The sequence below is a fragment of the Centropristis striata genome, chromosome 3, assembly GCF_030273125.1.
Source record: "Centropristis striata isolate RG_2023a ecotype Rhode Island chromosome 3, C.striata_1.0, whole genome shotgun sequence".
NCBI lineage: Eukaryota > Metazoa > Chordata > Actinopteri > Perciformes > Serranidae > Centropristis > Centropristis striata.
The window spans coordinates 39,857,422-39,879,608 of NC_081519.1; the positions used below are offsets into that span (position 1 = coordinate 39,857,422).

The 22,187-nt window shown below is 38.1% G+C and overlaps 1 protein-coding gene across 1 annotated transcript in view; it reads right to left on the reverse strand.

The window, feature by feature from the left end:
* itga7 (integrin, alpha 7) overlaps window positions 1-22,187 on the reverse strand; it is a 46,263-nt gene that overhangs the window by 12,043 nt on the left and 12,033 nt on the right. Inside the window, exons 2-14 of the mRNA XM_059329161.1 lie at window positions 16,183-16,310; window positions 14,818-14,897; window positions 13,371-13,626; window positions 11,194-11,325; window positions 6,094-6,301; window positions 4,763-4,959; window positions 4,263-4,351; window positions 4,027-4,154; window positions 3,128-3,223; window positions 2,894-2,955; window positions 2,443-2,612; window positions 1,740-1,889; window positions 1,179-1,294 (exon numbers count right to left, since the gene is read on the reverse strand). Of these exons, the coding sequence (XP_059185144.1) occupies window positions 1,179-1,294; window positions 1,740-1,889; window positions 2,443-2,612; window positions 2,894-2,955; window positions 3,128-3,223; window positions 4,027-4,154; window positions 4,263-4,351; window positions 4,763-4,959; window positions 6,094-6,301; window positions 11,194-11,325; window positions 13,371-13,626; window positions 14,818-14,897; window positions 16,183-16,310 (1,812 nt within the window). The remainder of the gene's footprint in view (window positions 1-1,178; window positions 1,295-1,739; window positions 1,890-2,442; window positions 2,613-2,893; window positions 2,956-3,127; window positions 3,224-4,026; window positions 4,155-4,262; window positions 4,352-4,762; window positions 4,960-6,093; window positions 6,302-11,193; window positions 11,326-13,370; window positions 13,627-14,817; window positions 14,898-16,182; window positions 16,311-22,187) is intronic.

Genomic DNA, 22,187 nt, shown 5'->3' on the forward strand with positions numbered 1-22,187 from the left:
AAGTTCCGACTCTGCTAATCAGGAAGTATTCATTTGAAAACTAATAGACTTTTACTATCATTCTTCAAATGAGAGGGTGTAAATGTAAGGAAATAAAAAGTTTTATTCACTTGTGAATTAATTGCGTTATACAGTAAAATGAACCCATTATTTTTTTTCAAAAACTAATTCCTGTTCAAAGACAATGCTTAGTTTTTTGTATTTATCAGGTCCTACAAATCCAAAATATCTAGGAGAAACTAACAATACATACCAAACAAAAGCTTGGGTCTCAGGAGGTTAATAGAGCACTCATTGAAATACTTGCAAATTCCAAATTTCAACCCTAGGGAATATTGGAGGATATTACATACTGCCAGAATGTGGACTGTGAAATGTGTAGAGGGGGGTAATATTTTGAGAAAAAAATTTACTAGATTAAAGTGGCAAATCTACAAGTAAAAAAGTCGCAGATTTATGAGATTTAAAGTGGTGAATCTGCAAGAAAAAAGTTTTTCCCCCACTTTTTTCTTGCGAAGATTTGCCACTTTAAATCTCTTAAATCTGCGACTTTTTTACTTGTAGATTTGCCACTTTTCATCCAGTAAATTTGCAACTTTTTTCTTTAATTTTAACATTTTGGATATCCACTGAAGTTACCAAATATGGTTCTTCGCCCGATAAAGGGTTAACATGGTTTTATTTTGTAAGGCAAGGATGTATAAAAAAGATATGTTTCTGCTTAGTCACCCTTTATAAAGGGATAAATCACTTTTTAGACTACGTTAGCTCCTTGGTTCATCAGGGAGAACAGTGGAGCTTTTTCTAAAGTGAAGGCTAAATATTAAAATATTTGTTAGAAATTACAATACAATAACAAACCCTTTACAAAGCATACATTATCAGCTGGTTTAAAAAGATAAATTGAAGAAACATGAAATTCAGAATAAAATTAACATCAGACAAACATCAACTTTAAGATAAGATACGATTTATCTGTATTTAACTGTTGTAAATATGAAAAGACAGAAGAAAAACAACTGTTTCTGGCTGCCATTCATTTATCACCAGAACAGAGTTTTATTACTGCATCCACATAATCGTTTATGTTGAGGCATGGGTTGCTATGCAACTGTCTCTAAGGCAACAGTTTACATTGTCATGGCCACCAGCATACACAGAGCTCATCAGACACTAACTTTGGCAGAGGGGTGAAGAGGTCGGAGGTCAGGGGTCGTGTTCCAAACTGGTAGCTCAGCTTCAGGTTGCTCTGGCAGATTTTGTCGCTGCCGCATCCTTCTCGCAGGAAGTTCACCTTCAGAGGGTGATAAACAGGCATTTTCTCATTTTTTTTCTTGAATAAATAATCATTTAAATAATTGATGATGAAAAACAACCGTTTGTTGCATCCCTCGTTGCATTACTTTCTACATCATTGTGCTATTAAGCAGCACATTTTTGGGGTTAAAGAGAGAAAAACAGAAACAATCCAAGCAATCCAGGGTTTAAAACAGTTTGAATCCTGCATATTTCAACAACAAAAAATCTTATTCTGCATGTTTATTCATGTTGTTAAGACTAAAAATGTTTTATTTGTAAAAATCTAGGTTGGACCCAGTCTTGACAAGCCTCAATTACTGCGGAAAATAACTGTTAATGGGAAGTGTTTCATAAATCTTGACTTGTAATCTGCGGGCAAGAGCAGCCCATTAAAACTAATCCTGACCATAAAATACTTCATCTTGCTTTTTGTTACAGACCTCAGAGTGCAGCGTATTGGAGGGGGAAACACTCAGTACAGGCGCCAGCTTCTCCAGCCTCTTGGCACCTGAGTGTCTGCGCGGTGGCACGGGCTTGATAGTGTGGGTTATCGCCAGTGAGATGGGGCGCAGTTTGTCACGGATGTTCTCCTGCACGGACAGAGATTATAAAATAGAAGAATCAAAATTTTACTACAGACTTAAAGTCCTGGTTAAAGCCAAGACTATAGTGGCCCTGAAGTGCAAATCACAAAAAATACAACAACAAATCAAAAAACACAACGACGAATCAAAAAACTGATTTGTCGTTGTGTTTTCTGATTTGCCGTTGTGATTTGCACTTCAGGGCCACCGTACAAGACATTACATAGAACAAATGATATGCAAAAGCACAATTTAAAAAAAATCATGGTTAAAAAATAATATAAAGTACTTTACCTTTCGTTTTTATAAGATTAATTAATAAAAATTTCTTCTTAGAAAAGTTTGTAAACTCTTGCAGCCACAAACATTTTACTTGCACTACACCGTCTACATTTCTTAGATAATATTCTCATAGCATCATTATAAGATACTTAGAGTTTCTGTAAACTTGCTTTTGTGCAGTTTGTGTGCTCTGATATCAACAACAAATTGTGGAGGATTGGGATTATTTTACTACCAGAATAAAATAAAAACAAAAACAAAAGTTTGAGTGACTGACGTGGAGCTGGAAGGTGGCAGTGGTGCATGCAGGGTGATGCTGCCGGTGCAGCTCCACCTCTTCCGTCTGCGTGTACTCCGGCTCCAGGGAGCTGCGGCCCAGGAAGTTAATGCGGTGCGGGAGGCCCAGCTTCCTGCGCTCAGTGTCAGCTTCAAAGTGCACCACGAGAGCTGGAAGGGAGTCAAAACGAGGGCGTGAGGATGCATGGAGAGAGAGACAGAGGGAGTGAAAAATGTCAGGACACACACAGAGACACTTAAAGAGCCCGCCGGGGGGGAGAACCTGTGAAACCCCCCTCTGAGGGGATACAGTATTACACAGCTGTGATTTTATCAAAATAAAGTCTCATGTTACTCCACAGATAAGGTTACTTTCCACTGTAAATAGAAATGTCTCCTGTCCCACATGAGACAAGAACAAAAATGGTCTTGAAAAGCGAGCTGTGACTTACTAATGTGTGGCGAGTAGTGTTCTGGGTGGGCTGTGAAGACGAAGCAGGCCTTGACCTCCACGCTATAAAAGGCAGACAGCAGAGAGTGAAAATAATTATCTGTGTTTTTACAACGACAACCGTTTTATAGATTGAGATTATACTTTATTTTCAAAAGGAAAAATACATTAGCAGCAGTTGTTTTTTTTAATCTAAATTTAGTTCAGTCACTTGGATTATTTCATCACTTCTTACCAGACTCCATCTCTGCCCTTGCAGTTATACTGCTCCAGATCAATGTACTGAGGGTCGATAGATATTTCTCTGATCACATGGATGACTGGACGAGACCTTTGGGACACACAAAAACACAAAGTGATGTGTCAGGTGACATAAATAAACCACGGTAAAAACAGATCATAAACATACAGGATGTATGATAAACATGTATTTAATGTGTATGTCTTTAATGTCTGCTGAGATTCAAATTCAATCCAGATTTTTCCAACAATAAAAATGTGATTTAGAGCTTAAAATGTGGCCTTTATGTTTCCTGATTAACACACATTGGAATTAATTTGCATTCAAAGAACTATATTTGGTAACTTCAGGTAATATTTCGATTAGTGTGGATTAAAGTTAGATTAAAGTGGAAAATCTACAAGAAAAAAAGATTTAAGAGATTTAAAGTGGCAAATCTGTGCCAAAAAAGTCGCAGATTTACGAGAAAAAAATGGGAAAAAAGCAACTTTTTTCTCCCAGATTCACCACTTTAACCCTTAATAGGACACTCATTGAAATACTTGCAAATTCCAAATTTCAACCCTAGAGAATATTGGAGAATATTACATACTGCTAGAATGTGTAAAAAAAAAACCATACAAAATAATATTTTGAGAAAAAAGTTTACGAGATTAAAGTGGCAAATCTACGAGAAAAAAATGCGCAGATTTATGAGATTTAAAGTGGTGAATCTGGGAGAAAAAAGTTGCTTTTTTCACACTTTTCTCGTAAATCTGCAACTTTTTTTCTCGTAGATTTGCTACTTTAATCTAGTAAATTTGCAATATTTTTCTCGAAATATTACCTGAAGTTACCACATATAGTTCTTTGCCTGATAAAGGGTTAAAGTTCTTAAATAAATCCTTTCTCACCTGAAGAGAACCACTGAGTCATTAAGAGAGCCCACTGCAATATCTGGGTAGTGGTTATTATCAATATCCAAACCGCCTGAGAGGGAGTATCCAAAACGTCTCACATCAAAGTCACGACCATCCAGCACCTGATGAGGTAAGAAAACACTGATCAGTCATCATTTATACAGTCAGTCACTCTTGTATTTCTTCCTTTCATCTGTTGGCCCAATCCAAAACGGTTGTATGAAACTCACCTGAGCAGGTTTTGTTTCAATTCCAGCATTTGAGCCTCGGTAGATATAAACTTTGCCATCTCCATCAAACGGTGCCCCCACAGCAATATCTGACAGATAGGAAAACGATTGAAAACAGTTTTAAATGAGTTATTAGAAACAAACCTCCACTTAAATAGTTAAAAACAGAAACCACAGACTTAGATTTATTCATTATTATATATCATATACATACTTAATATCAGACCGAATTTTTTTTGTCATTGTGCAAAAACATCAACAACAATATACAGGTGCATTCAACGACCGAGCTCAAATATAAGAATAGCTATTAAAAATATAGTGCTTTCATTCCATTCATTCATACTCACATTCTACACATCAAAACATATGCACGCATTTATACTATACACTCATAGCCAACGTATTGGATAAAAAGTGCTAATTGGTATTATAATAAATATAAGTTATTGCACATTAATGTTGTGATGTGTTGTGTACGAGACTATAGTTGTTCTCACCTCCGTATCCGTCCTGGTCCACATCTCCAATGTTGCCGACTGTCATTCCGAACATGGAGTCGTAGGTCCCGTTGAGCCGGATGGGCCGAGCCTGATCGTCCCAGTGACCGAAGGGGTTTAGGTATACATACACAGCTCCACCGATCTCTGCCTTACGGTCAAAGAAATTAGGAGCTCCAATGATCAGATCTGTCCAACTAGAAACAGGAACAAACACAGAGATTTGCAGATTAATGATATATGTTTTTTTAAAGCACTGAATTTAGAGCAAGGCTTAAAAAATGCAATAGAGTACATGCCATTAAAACATTTTTACTACCATTTTATGATACTTCTGCTCCATTTCAGAGGCAAATACTGTATTTTTTAATCAACCACATTTATTTCGAGACATGGTTGCAAGTGACCTTTCAGATTAAGATTTTTTTTTTTTTTTTTACTTTATTTTCATTCAACAAGAAAGAACATGGTACAAAACATTCCTTGACAACAGCACAGAGTAGACATGGCAGTGCGAAAAAAAACTAAACAAAGACAGAAGACATACTGGGTTACAGCAAGCTGAATAATAATGAAGACAGTATAATTAAATAAATAAATGAAAGAATAATGGACAGTCAGGACAGTACAGCACAGTGTGAGATCCCTTCAGCTAGAGAAATACCTTGCAATAGGTAGCTACCTCCTCTTAAAGATATCTGACCGTAATTGTAACTGAGCAGTTAAAGCCTCCATTCCATAAACCTCCCTCAACTTCTGTTTCCACTGTGCCACTGTAGGTGGCCGTGGATTCCTCCATTTTATTGTCACCATTTTTCTAGCAGTCATCAAAAGTATGTGTAACAAGTACTTTTGGTCCTTGGTGTAAGTGTCGCCAGGAATTAGGTCAAAGAGAAACTGACTTGGGCTAAACAGTAAATCAATCCCCAATACTGTATCGATCTCGCTCTTTACCCCCTTCCAAAAAGGAAGCAGCTTTGGGCAATCCCAAAATATGTGTGAGTGGTCGCCAACCATCCCGCATTTTCTCCAGCAGTATAATGCAGCTGGCTCATCTACAAATTTGGAAACCACCAAAGTTGTCTTAAAGAATCTTGTCTTCATTTTCCAGTCAAACTCAGATTAAGATTTAACCCCCAAAACATGTGCATTAACTTCTAAAATATGATGCATTATCATAGCTTGAACTACCTCAAAATTATGTACAGCAGTTCAATGAGTTCCACCTTAACCTGCTACAGTAAAGTATTGTAATATGTTAATTCATGAGACTGTTCTCCTCTGAGGCCCATTCTGCCAAACGAGCAATTTTGCTTGCAGCATTTTCTTACCCATCCCTGTTCAGATCCGTCGTAGCGACTGAGTAGCCGAACGAAGATGCCAGCTCCTCCCCCCAGAAGATGTGCTGCGGCACCAGCCGGTACACGTTGTCCTTCCTGAGTAGCAGCACCGCTCCCGTGTGATTGGCCCGAGGTGCACCTGCCACGAAGGTCAGCTCCCCCAGGCTCATTATCCCCATCGCAGAGTCCACGGAAAAGCCTGGAAGACCGACGGCAGGATGGAGGAGAAGCCGGTGGGGGGCAGGAAGAGGAAAGGGTCAGGGGTTAGTATTGACCGTGGGGCTCAGAGGCTCATCTCTGTGTGTGTAGCATGCTCTGCTCATCTTCCTACTAATGAAATGTGTGCCTTAAGTGACTATTGATTTTATGCCAAACTCATGATGGGTGTAAATGTCCTGTGAGCATGTGTTTGAAGACTGCTGCAGGCCGGTGAACGACTGTGTCCAGCAGAAAAGAGGAGAAAGAGGCTGGTTGTGACACTAACAGAAGGAGATGTATGAGGCTTCACCTAATGTCTCATGAGATTCATGATGCTGCTGCTCTGTATCAGCTGCCTCAAGTGAGACAGGATATAAACATTGTGGGTGGACGTTAATCAGATTTATAGCAACCACTCCTTTGTGTGGAAGTGTATGTCTGCATGTGTGTGTGTGTATGTAAAGGAATGTGTGCTTGCATATAAATCAGGTGGAGAAAAGGAGTGAACAAGTGGAAGGGGGAGGGTGTGTGTGTGTGTGTGTGTGTGTGTGTTTGCTTCATCGTGTTGGTAAATGTCATATGCAATAAGTGAAAAATTTAAAATGTGAAATCTTAACATTTTAAGTGATACATGAAAATCTAAAATTGAAAAAAAATATTGGGACTTGGAACCATGTCTGTATCTCATTTAGAAAGGGTGGTCCCCAGCAGACACCTTTTTGTCCACTGTCCCCTCCAAGCCAGATAAACGAGTATGTATGTATGTGTGTGTGTGTGTGTGTGTGTGTGTGTGTGTGTGTGTGTGTGTTTGTGTGTTTGCTTCATGACGAGATGTGTGTTGAACATAGTGTTCTTATTAAACTGTGAAAAATAACACATCATATCAAACATTTCACCTGAACAGAAGCAACCACATGCATTTGCTTCTCTGGTTTTTAAAGCATGCAAAGAGGAGGCTGTGAAATAATCTATCGGGACGTGACGAAGAGGAGGACGAGGAGGAGGAGGAGGACATTTGTTAGTCCTGAGTAAACATGCAGGAGGAGACATAACAGAGACAAAAGTGAGCAGCTCCAGGGTGGCAGGTGAGGAATGCAACAGTCTGCATCGCAAGTCCTGTAAAAACTAACGGACGGAGACAAAGGTGCTACTTTTTCCACACAGGGTGGCTTTTAACACACACACACACTCGCTACAAGGTCGTCACTGTTAAACTAAAAGGGGAATGAAAGCTCAAAGCAGCAGAAGCTTTTAAAAGGGGCCCAGCAACAGTCTTTGCAGAACAACTTGCACATTAAGGTGATGTTCCCCACATCATGTTCCTACATATATTTTTGTTGTTATTATTATACTGTTGTTTCTTATTGTTATATATATATATATATATATATATATATATATATATATATATATATATATATATACATACATATGTATAACGTCAGTCTTTTGAAAGTCTTTGCAGTAATTACCCAAGTCAAAACAGGTAAGTCTTGAGTCAAGTCCCAAGTCCTAAACAAGTCATAATGCACTCAAAAGTAATGAGCTTAAATTTACAGAAATTTAAATCATGAATGCAAATTAAAATCTGTTTAAAATGTGTTTAATTTAGGTTTCAATTATGTGTTGTTCATGGTTCTCTTCTGCAACTGATTGGCTGCTGGACAGCATTTTGTAACCCTGTTTTAAATTGGTGCTTTACATAAATACATCACATTGACTTTGCAGCTATTCACATGTGCGATGCTATTAAACTATTATTTATTTCATTCCACATTTATTTATTTCTCAGTATGCCCTCTGAGTTAAAATTCCTGTTTAATTTTAAGTTTTAAGATATCATCTCATTACACTGTGGCAATATCTATGGATTGAACTAAAATGATTCTTCATGTTCAATATTATTGCAAGTATTTTTTTTTTTTTACAATACCTGATGTTTGTTTGTTTTTTTCAGTTTTATCCCAACTTCATTTGTAAATATATTTTTGCAAATTGCCATGAGCATTTAACACATAAATAGATTAGAAATTCTTTAATTTCTGAGAAATTAATCTAGGTAAAGTCTAGACAAAAGAATGTGTATGTTGCTTTGACTCAAGCAGTAAACATAGGTAAACCAATAATGCGAACAGACAGTATTTTCTTTTCTTTTTTAAATTATTGAAAACATGAACAACCTTGGCAGTAGATGTTTCACAAAGATGTTGCATCAAGTGTCCAGAAAATCTGGCTTTACTGTCCAATAAAGATATTCTTTCTATGCTTTCAGGCAGGATTTGATTTGGCCTTGACGGTAGTAAGACAAGTAAAGACATGTGCTTTTATTCAGCAACACAGGTCACTTGTGTAAGTAACCGTAAAATAAGAAATAACCAGTCAGGTGACATTTTGGATTTTTCTGGTAATAAAAGTGATCATAAATAGCTACAACACTGTCCTTGTATTTTAGTAAGCATGCAGAGGTGAGCGACATCAGCTGGTTAGGATCAATGGAAGCATGTGAGTTTATAAATGAAGGCTAAAAGGTCATGAGGGAATTAGTGTTGTCAAGGAGACGGCTCAATGAGGAGAGCGGGAGTGTGAGCAGGCTTGGAGGTATGTGAATAAAGAGATTTATGGCAGATCCACACACTCAGTGAAGAGTAATAACTGGAACAATATCAATGTTAGGCGAATGATGAGCCGTTACACATGGTCACTATAAATACAAAGAGGTTCAGAACACAAACAAGCTTCAGTCCACCTCTTTGGTTCAGACTGAACCATTATTAGAAAGAATGCTACGAAATTCTGCACTGACTCATTTATCTCATTTATAGTTCTGGCAACACCTGCTCATAGATAAACAACTGTATAGGCTGCTGGTCAAACAACATATATAACCACAAATGACATATAAGACTTCTACATGATCTGACTTCTTTTTGCAAGCAGTGGAGTCGCCCCCTACTGGCCATAAGAAAGAATGCAGCTTTAAGGCATTTCTGCATTGACCTTACTTCTCAGACCGACATTAGTCGTGTTTCCATTCACAAATTTCTATGCACATTTTTATGTTTCGCATGACAAAAGCTTGATGGAAACTTCGATATCACATTTCCAAAATGCAAATAAAGTTTTTACGCTCGCTTGAGGTGTTTTTTTGTCTTTTTTTATAATAGTTAATGCGCTAAAAGGGAGATGGAAATGCTTTTTCCAAATAAGTTCTGAAGACTGCTCTCCATTTTCTCTCGTGGGTGGCCAAAGTTGTTCCTCAGACAATCTCTACTTCATCTACTGTTTACTGACGGATTAGCCTACAGGAACAAATTACACTGCAATCTTCTGACAAAAGTACATAAATGCAGGTTTGCTTATTCTCCCTAAACCTGTAGATGGAAATGTCCCTAATTCACAATTTATTAAGATCAACATTTAAAAACGTTTCGCTTCAACTTTAATGGAAACACGGCTATTGCCATTTAGGGTAAATACCTGCTTAAAATCAGCATGTGAGCATATCAGCATGTTATCATTAAGCTAAAAGCACCACTGTGCCTATGTATCGCCTCACAGAGCCACTCTCTTGGCTGCAGACTTTTTGTCTTGTTTGTTAGTTAAACTTTATTATCAGTAAAAACGTAAAACTATGACAACTGGAGAGAAAAACCACCACCACCTGGAAGGCTTGGTACCAACACACACATGCAGACTGACAGACTGACTCATCACTCTACAGACGACAGACATCTACGGACAGAACAGACAAACAACCTGCTGATACTCAAAGAGACAACCATCTCGGAGTCACTCTCAAATCAGAAGCTCAAAACAGAAAGTAGAAAAAAATAATCATAGAAAAAAATTAAATTAAATTAAAACAAAGTTTTGCAAAAAACATTTTTGGATGGCTGTCTCTTTAACAGTACAGGTGATACAGTCCCAGACATAGATTACACACTAAAAATCTAACTGGAATTAGGTGACAGGATTAAGACGAAGACAAGGAGGAAGACAGTAGGACTATTTCCACTACAAGCCCAGTCCGGTCCAAACAAAAACACCTCACGCCTACAAACCTAAGTAGCTATTATGAGCTACATCCTCAAACGGCGTGGGCCGGCTGGGGGGCTCCAGAGTTTTGTACAGCAGTGCATCTTCAATGGGGCTAGCCATGAACAAGAGCCCTATGGCCCAAGACAGGAAAGGAAAGATAGAAAAGAGAGGGACGAGTGTAGGAGGGGAGTGATGGGGTGGTGAAATGGTGAGGGAAGGGGGGGAAAAGAGTGAAGAAAGAGGAAAAAGGAGGGGAGAGGGAGTGCAGGTGAGACAGGATGTGATTGATTGGTGTTTTGTCTTTGTGGTGCCGCAGCGGTCCTGCAGAACCACTGGGTACCTGGTGAGGAGAGGACGTTTCAGGCTCAGACTGCACCCTGACTGGTTGTCCTGCACACTGCACACTGAAAAGTTTTGCCATGTTTTGCTTTACTTTAGAAGAAGATGGCGTTAGTTGGAATGAGGATAACGTCATTGTTGTTGGGTTGATTTCTTTGGCGTAAATATTTCCCTTCTTTGCTCAAAAAAGGGAGAAAGGCCAAACTTTTTCATGAGGCCACAAAAAGCTCTGGATATTTGTCCACCCACATTCACATGGGAAAGTGTTGTTAAAAAAAAACAAGGTGGAGTCACAATCAGGGCTCAGTGAGTCACACACAGATAGACTCATCCAGAAATAATCCAAAAGGAGTAGGGAGCAGTTAGAGGCAGCTTGGCAGCTGCTACTGTTACTAGCTCTGGTGTTTTTGGCAGCCATGTTTGAGTGCAGTCTGAGCCGTGGAGTCACCCTCCTCCACCGGCCCTCTCTTTCTCTCCTGTGCACAGGCAGCAGTGAGCAGGGAGGGCGAGTCCTACCCAGGTAACTGTGGTAGGGCACAGGGATGAGCTGGGCATTAAGTTGTTTCTGATCTGCCACCTCGTAGGGCCCGTCGTCATAGAAACCGAGGTCAAGCATAGTCTGGTTTAGGAGCTGGACGCGCATCTCACCTGGAATGGAAACATGTGAGGGCACAGCACAGCAACAAGCACACACAGCACAAACATACTCATGTTACAGTACCTGTTCATACATGGACACATGGCATGTCCCACTGCTTATATAGTTTGTATACATATGTAATACATATGTATATTTATACCCCTTTTCAACCAATGCAGAGCTAGGTGGAGTGCTGGGCTGGTGCTGGTTCGTCGTTGGTTCAACTTGAGATGCTTCTCAGAAAGAAGTTTGTTTTTTTCACAGGCTATGTCTCTGCTCTCCACAAGCACACTGTAAGACTTTGCTGTAAATTTACAGTCAAATTCTAACACTAACTTGCTGTATTATGATTATACAGTATATTGCTGTGAAAACAATGCATTGTGGGAGTTATCATGATTGCTCAGGCATTCCAACGGTCAAAATTATATTTTTAAAGGAATTTACGGTTTTCAGCTGAGCATGTCGGGAAAATAAAGCCGTTATTTTCGAAAAGAAGAAAAGTTTTGTTTCATTTCATTTTTGTCTGTGCTGAAATAATCACAATGTGTTGTTTTTCCAGTAATAGTAATATAGGGTTTTCATGGAATAGTTGTAATATAATTTAGAGTTAAACATTTAAACGTCACGCTATTTTTTTTTCTTCGTTACGAGACAGTTTGTCAGTAAACGGACCTGTATTTCTATAATACAGTAGATGTACTGTAAATTTTACAGTAACTTACTGGCGAAACTGCTGCCAGTAATTTACTGTAATTTTACAGTAAAAAGTTTTACAGTGCACAATAACAACAATGAGAGACTACATTCTCTTTACGAATGCTGCTTATGGCTTTGCGGGCCTACATTAGCTTCCAAACGCAACTGGTGCAACACAATTGTGCTGCACGTCTTGAATGCTTTGGACGGTGATTATGTTCTTAACTCTGAATGTAAGATGTTGATGCTAGCCTTTGTTGTAAGCTAACGCTAGCCTGTATGGGTCACATTGCAGTTAAACAAATAAAACAAAATGAATGATACATATTTTAGTTTATCTTGTTGGTCAGAGAGCCAGTTCTTTGGCTGTAAAAACACGCAGAACTGGTTTGGGATTCGGCTCTGGCACCGAACCAGCCCTCAAACTGCCTTGGTGGAAAAGGGGTATTAGTAATTTTTCTGGCATTTCTCATGAACAGTTTATACAATTTCCTTATTTGTCCTACTTTTTGGTGGGAAATCATACATTCATGGGAATATGTTGCTCTTTTTTACTGTAAATACATCACAAACTCAAAACCCGCTATGACCCTGTGTGTGGCATGCATTTGGGACAGAACAGCACACTCACAAAATGACTCTTTCTATAATATTTCTTCTTTATGTTTCAGAACTTGAATTGTATAAATTAAGACCAACATGAACATTGATCTCATGTTGCAGACAGAATAAATCAATCCAGTAACTGATTACTGCACCAGATAAATCTCAGTGCTTTCTGTGATTAAGTGCACGCTCTGCATAATGTCTGTGTCCAATCACTAGATTGGTTTATAAATCAATATGATTTTTTTTTTTATCCCTTACAGTATTGTACAGTTAATTGTGATATTTTGATTAGACAGTTTTCATAGATTGGCTTTTTAATTCTAGCCCACATTAGTACCAAATATTTCTTCTAATATTGTCTTTAAATCCGCTGGGAGTTGTCAAAGCACTCAATAATCAACATCATCCTTAAAAAAAAAGTATTATTGGAATGGTGCAGCACTGGTGAAGGCAAAATTTGTAATTAGTACAAAATATTTAATTCAAAACATCATTTATTTCTTGATTTTGTTAAAAAAAAAAAGATTTCCTCAGACTGCATAAAATGAGTAAAACATTGGACACTCACAAGCTTGCATGCTTTTGTTCTCGTTGCTGCCACCTAGTGCCTTAAAAAGAATTATTGCATCTTTAAAACTGCAACACCACAATGGTTTAAAATATCTCCATGATAAGTTACACGTCATGCCTTTTCACAGCCTTGTTTCTGAGATCCAGCCCTCTGTGGGTCACTCAGACACCTTACCTTTCCAGTTGTAAGTTCCCGGAGCGCCAAACAGAATGAAGTTGTTGTCTGGGGTGAAACTGACGGAGAGTCCCTGCTGACAGAAGCCAAACTGCTCGTGTCCCTGCGGACGGCCCTCGCAGAACTTCCACTCCCCTCCGTCCAGGTCATCTCGCTCCGTCAGGTCCTCACTCAAGACGTAGCAGCGTCCAATGGGGTCACGAGTCTCTGAAGGTTGACTCACACGCTGCCTGAGCTCATACAGGTGAGCGCAGGTCTGGTGAGGGACAGGACAGTTCATTAGGATATTAATTATTAGGATTAACAGTGCTTGTTACCAGAGGTGGGACCAAGTCATTGTTTTGCAAGTCCCAAGTAAGTCTCAAGTCTTTGCCCTCAAGTCCCGAGTCAAGTCCGAAGTCAAGACTGACAACTGACTTTATTTGTTCTTTGTGTTTTTTTTTAAATTAAGATTAATTTTAAAATTAAGATTAATTTTAAAATTGAGATTAATTTTAAAACCCACTTTTATTTACTGTTTTTTGTTTTTACCCAGCATGAGACTCGCTTTGTTTTAGTTGTTTTGCTTGTTCTTTGTTTTTATTGTTTTTATTGTTGGTCTGTCCTGCCATGTACAGCACTTTGTATCAGCTAACACTGTCTTAAAGGGCTATATAAATAAAGTTGATTTGAATTGAAGTATCAAGTCAAGTCCCAAGTCCAGTAGTTTGAGTTTCGAGTCCTTTCGAGTCCTTTTAACCACAGGGTAATAATATATTTACACAGATCATGTATGCTTTTAAAATCTGTTTTTATTCATTAAAACAAGTGCAGTTGAAATTGCAGAAAAAATAGTGCTGGCATTGCACTTCCTAATTGCACTATTAACCAGTCATTTTTAACATTTAACTCATATTTTGAAAGAATATTCTTAATTTTAAATACATCTGAAAAAACAAGTGCAACTGTAATTATTTGTTCAAAAATGCTAACTTCGTACTTCCATATCAATGATGCCATTTTGCATTTTAACTAGTTCCACAGCAGCTCACACACAAGGAAAGATACAGAGCCTTAATAACATATTTTTTTCATCTTTGGGTATGGGGGAAAGTAGCAAGTCAAAAGCCTCGAGTCCAAGTGAAGTCACGAGTCATTGACGTTAAAGTCCAAGTCGAGTTGCAAGTCTCTTTACATTTTGTCAAGTCGAGTCTAAAATCATCCAATGCATGACTCGAGTCAGACTCGAATCCAAGTCATGTGACTCGAGTCCACACCTCTGCTTGTGACTGTTGGACTCAAACAGAAATTCTTGTATTCATTCTCTTAAGTGAGTATAACTGATAAATGAAACATGAAAATCTGTGTTCACAATTCATTGGGTCATAAGCAAAAACAACATTTTTTGTTTCAAAGAGGAAGTCTGCGCTTCCTGCACTGATGCATTTACAGGATGTGGATCACTTACCACCACCTTTCCTCCAATCCCCTGACTCTTGACAGTGACTCCCAGCCACTGGTTGTCTTTGCTCTCTCTGTCCAGACTCACTGAAGGAAAACACAGAAGGAAATGGCATTCATAGCAATTTCCATATTGTAAACCAATTAGGATCTGAGCCACAGTAAGCAAACAACACTTTGTTATTCAGTGGTTTTTTAACTCGAGATTATGGTTAACTTTTCTCTAATGCAGTGCACCATTTAAATGATAACATTAGTTAGAAGCTGTATGACAGCAAATCTTATCTTGCAGCAAATGAATTAATCTAGAAAGACTAATTCTGATAAATAAAAGTGGTGGTGAGAGATAAAGTGGAGGATAATAGAGAAGAACACAGTGAAGTCTATTGGTGTGTCAAAATTTGCATTCTTGTTAATTTATCTTAATTCATCTTAAGATTTGTTTTCAATTAATTGATTTATCATTTGGTCGATGAAATATGTTCAACAATTAACAGCATGACTTGACATTTTTAACCTCTTCTTCTGACATCATTTGGACAACACACAATTGGTTGACAAGCTGAAAGCTGAAGACCTCATGTTTAGCATCGATATCTACTATAAATAAATTATTCTGAAATATATATATATTTTTTGGAAGCACCTAATAAATAGCCTCAGCTAAAGAGGGCTCTCTGGATAAGGAGGATAAACTGTTTTTCTTGTAACGGAAAATAGCTTAAAACCCCAAATTGTCCTGTGTACTTTATGAAAAAAAAACATAAAACATCAATAGAAACAAGAAAACCAGCATATATATTTATTAGAGAAGTTGAAATTAACCATTTTGCTTAAAAAAATAAACAAGTTGTTGTTTCAATTAAATTAAATTCAATTAAATTCAATTCAATTCAATTGGCTTTATTGGCATGACGTAACAATGTATATATTGCCAAAGCAAGCATCAGAAAAAAAGATAACAAGATAAGGAAAGCAATATTTACAATAAATTATTATATTTAAAAGAAAATAAAAACTAATAACAATAAAAGAAAGCAATATTTACAATCATTGAATTACAATCAACATATAATTTATACAATCTAACTGTCCCAGCAAAAAAAGAAGAAAAAACAAAATAAAAACAAAACAACCAACAGCTGTGTGTCACTTGCTGTGTTAAAAAACCTTTTTTGACGGATTCAAATTTTTGGAAATATGTTTCTCTAATTAGTTCATATTTTTTACATTTGGTGAGGAAGTGTAGCTCTGTCTCAGGCTGACTGAGGCTGCAGTGGCAGCACAGCCTCTGCTCTGTTTCTAGCAGTTGTTGGTGATTCAATCTGCTAATAAATTCACCGACTAATAGTTTTAGCTCTGCTTCACTCACCTTCTCCATCTATATCCACCCTCTCACAGTCGTACTCCTCCGGTGTGATTGGACACCTGAACAAGGCTCCTGGCCGGCTGCCTGTCAACAGACCCTGCCCCGCTGCCTGCGGGGCCCCCACCAGGATCCTGAAGGAACAACACAATACACATTTAATTGTAACACATATAATAAAAGTAGTATGTGTCATAGGTTCATAATAGGAACTAAATATCTCATGTTACTCACTATGGCCGTGGTTAAACGCTATAATTAACGTTACTATTTTACACGTAACTGACGGAGAATTTCACAGCCTCAGCTGACCTGAACCACCATTACTGTAAAATACAAACACCTGCAGCTCAAGCTATTCTGATCCTGCTGAGACCAGCTCCAGTTAAGCATGTTTTCTTGACTTGAAGTTGATTAAAAACAGCTCTGTGGCATCTGCACATCCTGTGTCTTGTTTTTGCTAGGATACAGTAGCTTATCACAGATCATCCTTCACTATCAAGGCAAGGAAAGGCTTAATTCTCAGTGAGGTGGTTGCTGATATTTCGGGGCCAGTGTCAGCGCCCTCTGCCTTATTTGGAGCGGCTGATTCAGGCTTGGATGCTATTTAAAAACCGAGCGTTGAGCCACATTCCACCCAACACCGTCAGCCATGGCATATGCATGGAAGCGAGACTTGGGGAAACAGAGGCAGGGGAGACAGGATAAAGAGCAGATTATAAGGTGGAAAAAACAAAAAAGTGAGAGGGATCAAACTTAAACTGGGTGCCACAACAATAGCAGTTATAATGTGCCTCACATATAATTATAACAATGATGTATGAGTGAATAAGAGTGCCTGCAGCGTGAGAAGCTCCCATCACCAGCCCCCTCATATCTACCTTGTTATGTACACACTTAATTTAGAATTATCTCTGTGGCTGGGAAGTATTTTGTCTATAAATACAGTGTGGCGGGCTGACAGCAGTGCATGAAACATGCACAGACAAACAGACAGACAGAGAAGTGGATGTCTGAGTGGTTACAGACACTAACAACAGCAGGTCATTCTACTAATTTACTCTGGTGCTGGAAAATGAAAAGATACCATGGGTGGATTTATAAAATAGCAGCTCATTTTCCATCACTTTGTGTCTTTTTTTGGTTGTTTTTGTGCCACTTTGCAGACATTTTGTGTGTGGCCAATTTGTGTCTTCTCTGTCATTTGTGTCTCTGTGTCTTTTTTGGTGTCGCACTTTTGTAATTTTGTGCCATTTTGGTCTGTAGATTTGTCTCACTGTAACCATGTTGCATCTTTTTTTGTATGTGTCTTATTCTAGCCATTTTGTATCTTTTTTTGGGTCTTTTTGTTTTTCGCTGTAGCCATTTTGTGTCTTTTTTGGTCATTTTGTGTCTCATTGTACTACTTTTGTGTCTTTTTGATCGATTTGTGTGTAACTGTGAGCCTTTTTGGTCATTTTGTGTCTCATTGTACTAATTTCGTATCTGTTTTGGTCGTTTTGTTTCTCATTTTAGCCAATTTGTGTCTTTTTTTTGTTTCTTACTATAGTCATTTGTGTCGGACAAATTATTTTTGGTGTCTCTGTGCAGTAATTTTATGTCTCTTTTGGTGATTTTGTAGTTCTTTGAGCTTGTTTCATGTCTCCCTAATTGGCATTTTGCTGGTGAAGGCCATTTTGCTGGTCAAGGCTCCTGACGACTGTGCCCCCTGTTGGCCCGTTCAGTAACACATTGATGCTTGACGCAGTTTAGTTTGATGGTGATGGGAAAGAGGAGAGTTGGACCGACTGCTGCACATCAAAACATCTAACTCATTTTACACCATGACAACAGCTGCCACCCAGACACAACATATTTCTTCTCTCTGTGTAAGAAAAAGCTTTTGTCCTGACTTTCATCCAGGCCATTACAACACACACTGATATAAAACTACCACCGCCCAGACAGCTCTGCTTTCTACTTTATTCTCTTCTCTGACAAGTGCTTCTGTCGAGGTGCAGCCGTGCGTTGCCTCAGGGATGATTGCCATCACCTTAATGAGCGAAAACCCCAAACAGCCACCCAAAGCCAAGACGCCTCACGTGAAATAACGACCGCTGCACATCACTGGTGGTCCACATGAGAAACAAGAGCAAACGGTGTTAGAGCATGTAAAACAAAAGAGATTTAAGAGGAAGAACATTTCACTTAAAGAAAAATGATAAGATCTGATCCTCTTATAGCTCCACATTGGTGGGGAGCTCTGGTTTGTGTGTAGGAGTTGACATGACACCCATCTTTCCCCCCACATGTGCAGACATACTGGCAGGTGTCTGGGTGAGAGCTGGGAGGTCTGTTAAGCTGTTACACTTCCCGTATGTGGAGAAGAGAGCTGGATGGCTCCCAACCTGCCCATGTGCCTAAACATTATATTCTGCCAACTTTGACTGATGCAATTATTCTTCAGAGAGAAAACACCTGAAAATACATATGCAGCGATGAAACAAAACGATTAGGGGCCCTGGCAATCTTTCTAATCAAACAATACACATGCATTAGAAATCTGGCTGTGAGACAGATACATCTGCAGCTGTTGGGCTTTATCTAACTTCAGTTAATGTAGTATGGCACATACTTTATTTTCATTTATGATGGGCTGCAACCAGCACCTATAAAAAATATTTCATGGGGGAAGACAATCAGGATACTCGTAACAACAGCAGGTCATTCTACTAATTTACTCTGGTGCTGGAAAATGAAAAGATATCATGGGTGGATTTATAAAATAGCAGCTCATTTTCCATCACTTTGTGTCTTTTTTTGGTTGTTTTGTGCCACTTTGCAGACATTTTGTTTGTGGCCAATTTGTGTCTTCTTGGTCATTTGTGTCATTGTGTCTTTTTTGGTGTCGCACTTTTGTAATTTTGTACCATTTTGGTCTGTAGATTTGTCTCACTGTAACCATGTTGCATCTTTTTTTGTATGTGTCTTATTCTAGCCATTTTGTATCTTTTTTTTGTCTTTTTGTGTTTCACTGTAGCCATTTTGTGTCTTTTTTGGTCATTTTGTGTCTCATTGTACTACTTTTGTGTCTTTTTGATCGATTTGTGTGTAACTGTGAGCCTTTTAGGTCGTTTTGTGTCTCATTGTACTAATTTTGGGGGAAGAGAATCAGGATACTGGTCCAGATAGTATGAGGGAAGTTAAGTTTGTGTTATTTCTGCTTTAGACCTTTTTTAATTTAAAGAAGCATGAATTACAAGAAATATTTACAGAACAAAACTATGCATCCATAGTCTAAAATGTGAGAAAATATTAAAGCTGAAATGTTGAGTAGATTGTACAATTAGTCAGGAAAATAATTGCCAAATATTCTGATAATTTACTTTTTCTCGTGTAAAAGTTAATTGAGTATCTTTCAGTTTCTGACTTAAGGTCACAGCTATGGGTGACCTTGGACTTTATTCATTTTCCACGATTGCCAAACAAACAAACAAACAAACTAACAAACCAAAAATTAATTATCAATTAAAATTAATTCCTTCATTGTCCTTTATTTTCCCTAAATGTAATTTAAATATGAAAATGTAATGCATTAAAAAACAGATTTAAGAAAACAAGGACATGGTGTCCCTCAACAATCGTTGAAGTATGAAGTTAAGTGATTGAGTTAGTCAGAGTTGAATAATGCCCGACACACAGACAGGCACACATGTCCCAATTTGACACAGATAAAATGTCATGACTGAGTATTGCTTTCATTTTTGCCCTTCACCCACTTCTTAGCTCACTTCATTGTTCAGGATTGAGTCAGACAGTATGATCATGATCTCCACTGCCAAGCTGGCTCATCTTTCAGTAAACCCACATCTGACAAGCAGTGTGTGTGTGTGTGTGTGTGTGTGTGTGTGTGTGTGTAACATGAGTGGTTGTGAGTATGTTGTTGCTGCTGTAGACTGGATCAGAGATATCAGGGTGTCTTGTGAAACACCCACATGAACCAAGATGCCAGCAAGTATGTGTGATTGTGTTATTTACATTGCCTGCCTGGTTGTATACACAGATTAGATAAAGCACCTGGGCCCATGCATCAGCAAGCCATCTTAGTTTAGCATGTTAGCATGCAATGATTTTCTTATTCAATTTAATAAAAAAAAAAAAAACAAAGGTTAATAATAACAGAATGCATCAAATTTATAATTCAGAGTGCACATGTTCAAATCAGTTAATCAGTTTGAACATTATAAATATTGTCTTTCTGCAGTTTTTAATTGAATATATGTCACAAAGTTCCAAAAAGTTTTGGAATCGGGTTGTATGTATGCTTCTGTAACCAGGTCAAGTACTTTACATGTATGGTGTAAGTTAACCCTATAAAGCCTGAACCATGAAATAATTGGCAGAAAATTATATTAAAAAAAGAAAAAACGGTTTATTGAACCTGCTGACAAATAAAAAAAGAAAATTCAATATCAATTTGCATATATGGGTTCTAATTTGTATCATATTTGATACATCAGGTCTTTTTGTGCAATTCGTTGCTCACAGTTTGTTTTTCTTGAACTAACAAAAAACCTAACATTTTTATTCTATGAAGACTTTGACTTTCCTTTTAACATTTTTCTCAAACATACAAATAACACAACATCATACATCTGTTGATATGAAGTTTTCACGCAGCAATGACTGATCCACCAGTGGAATCTGCGTATCATTTTAGCTACATCTGTTTTTTTTTTGTGCAATTTGTTGCACAGGTTTTTTTTTATGTTAAACACATGTACCGGTATACATCAGGTTTTTCTGGAAGGAAATATCACACTGATGATGTAGAGGTCTCAAAAACGTGTGTATCAAATATGATACACTTGGCTTTATAGGGTTAAGTACATTAGAAACTTACATACAAAAGTTTAAAAGAGTTACAGAGTTAACTGTTGTTTGTTTCTCATGGAGCAGGAACAGCGGTGTCCTGGGTGAAAGTCCTGTGTTTGTTTAACCCATTCATCCACCCAACGCTGTCTTGCAGACTTAATCAGAAACGTATTTCTGATTAATCAGAAACGTATTTCTGATTAATCAGAAACGTATTTCTGGAGTCAAACACAAACTTCATCCAGGAGGAAATATGTTTCCTTTGAAATGCAGTGCAGATTCAGTGCAATCTTTAGAACGACCAGGTTGTTCCTTGTTGAATAAAATAAAATAGCTAAATTATTATTGGCTCCTGATGGTAAAAAACAACAGTTAAGTGATTGTCAAGATGCTAATTTTGGACTCATCAAAGCATGTAAAAGCCATTTGAGTCAAGACAAGTTTACATTTGTGGCTTGGATGGCATCCAGGAATCATGAATATGGTATAAAACGATTGATCAGCTGCAGTCACTGAAGCAGTAACAGTGTATTACACAAAGTGTCAAAACCACTGAAATAGTCATTTTTTAACCCCACCCTCCACTGCCAGAACAATCACCCTTGTTTTTCCAACTTATCATCACAAACCCAGGACAATCACACACAGGAACCTCATTACACTAAAATCATACTCATGTGTTCATTGAGGGGAGCATGTGCAGTGACCCCAACACTCCCCACGACTCAGCCCGACCCTCCCCCATCTTAACCCCTTATCCACACACACACATGATCCCATCCTCCTTCACGCCCTCCCCCACACTCAAGAGTCACATCCCTGCGATCAGCTTCCCATACAGGCAGACAATACATCCCACATGTAACCAATATTCAGACCAGCATCCTGTCTCTAGATTTCTCAAGAATAGAAAAGTGCTCAAAGGAAAACAGCTATGCCCAAGAGTGTTGGTTCATCTCATCTTAATGAATGACTCACGGCTTTAAAACATGATTAAGTCCAGAAATGTTCAGCTTTTTCTCATACCCATGCACTTGTGAAATCCTATTCTATGTGCATGTTTCTCATTGCAGAGTGCATGCTTCTAGATGAGTTGGCAAAAGCTATTGTGTTCTGAAATGCTTTTCAAACTCAATTATATGTACTCCAAAGTCCAC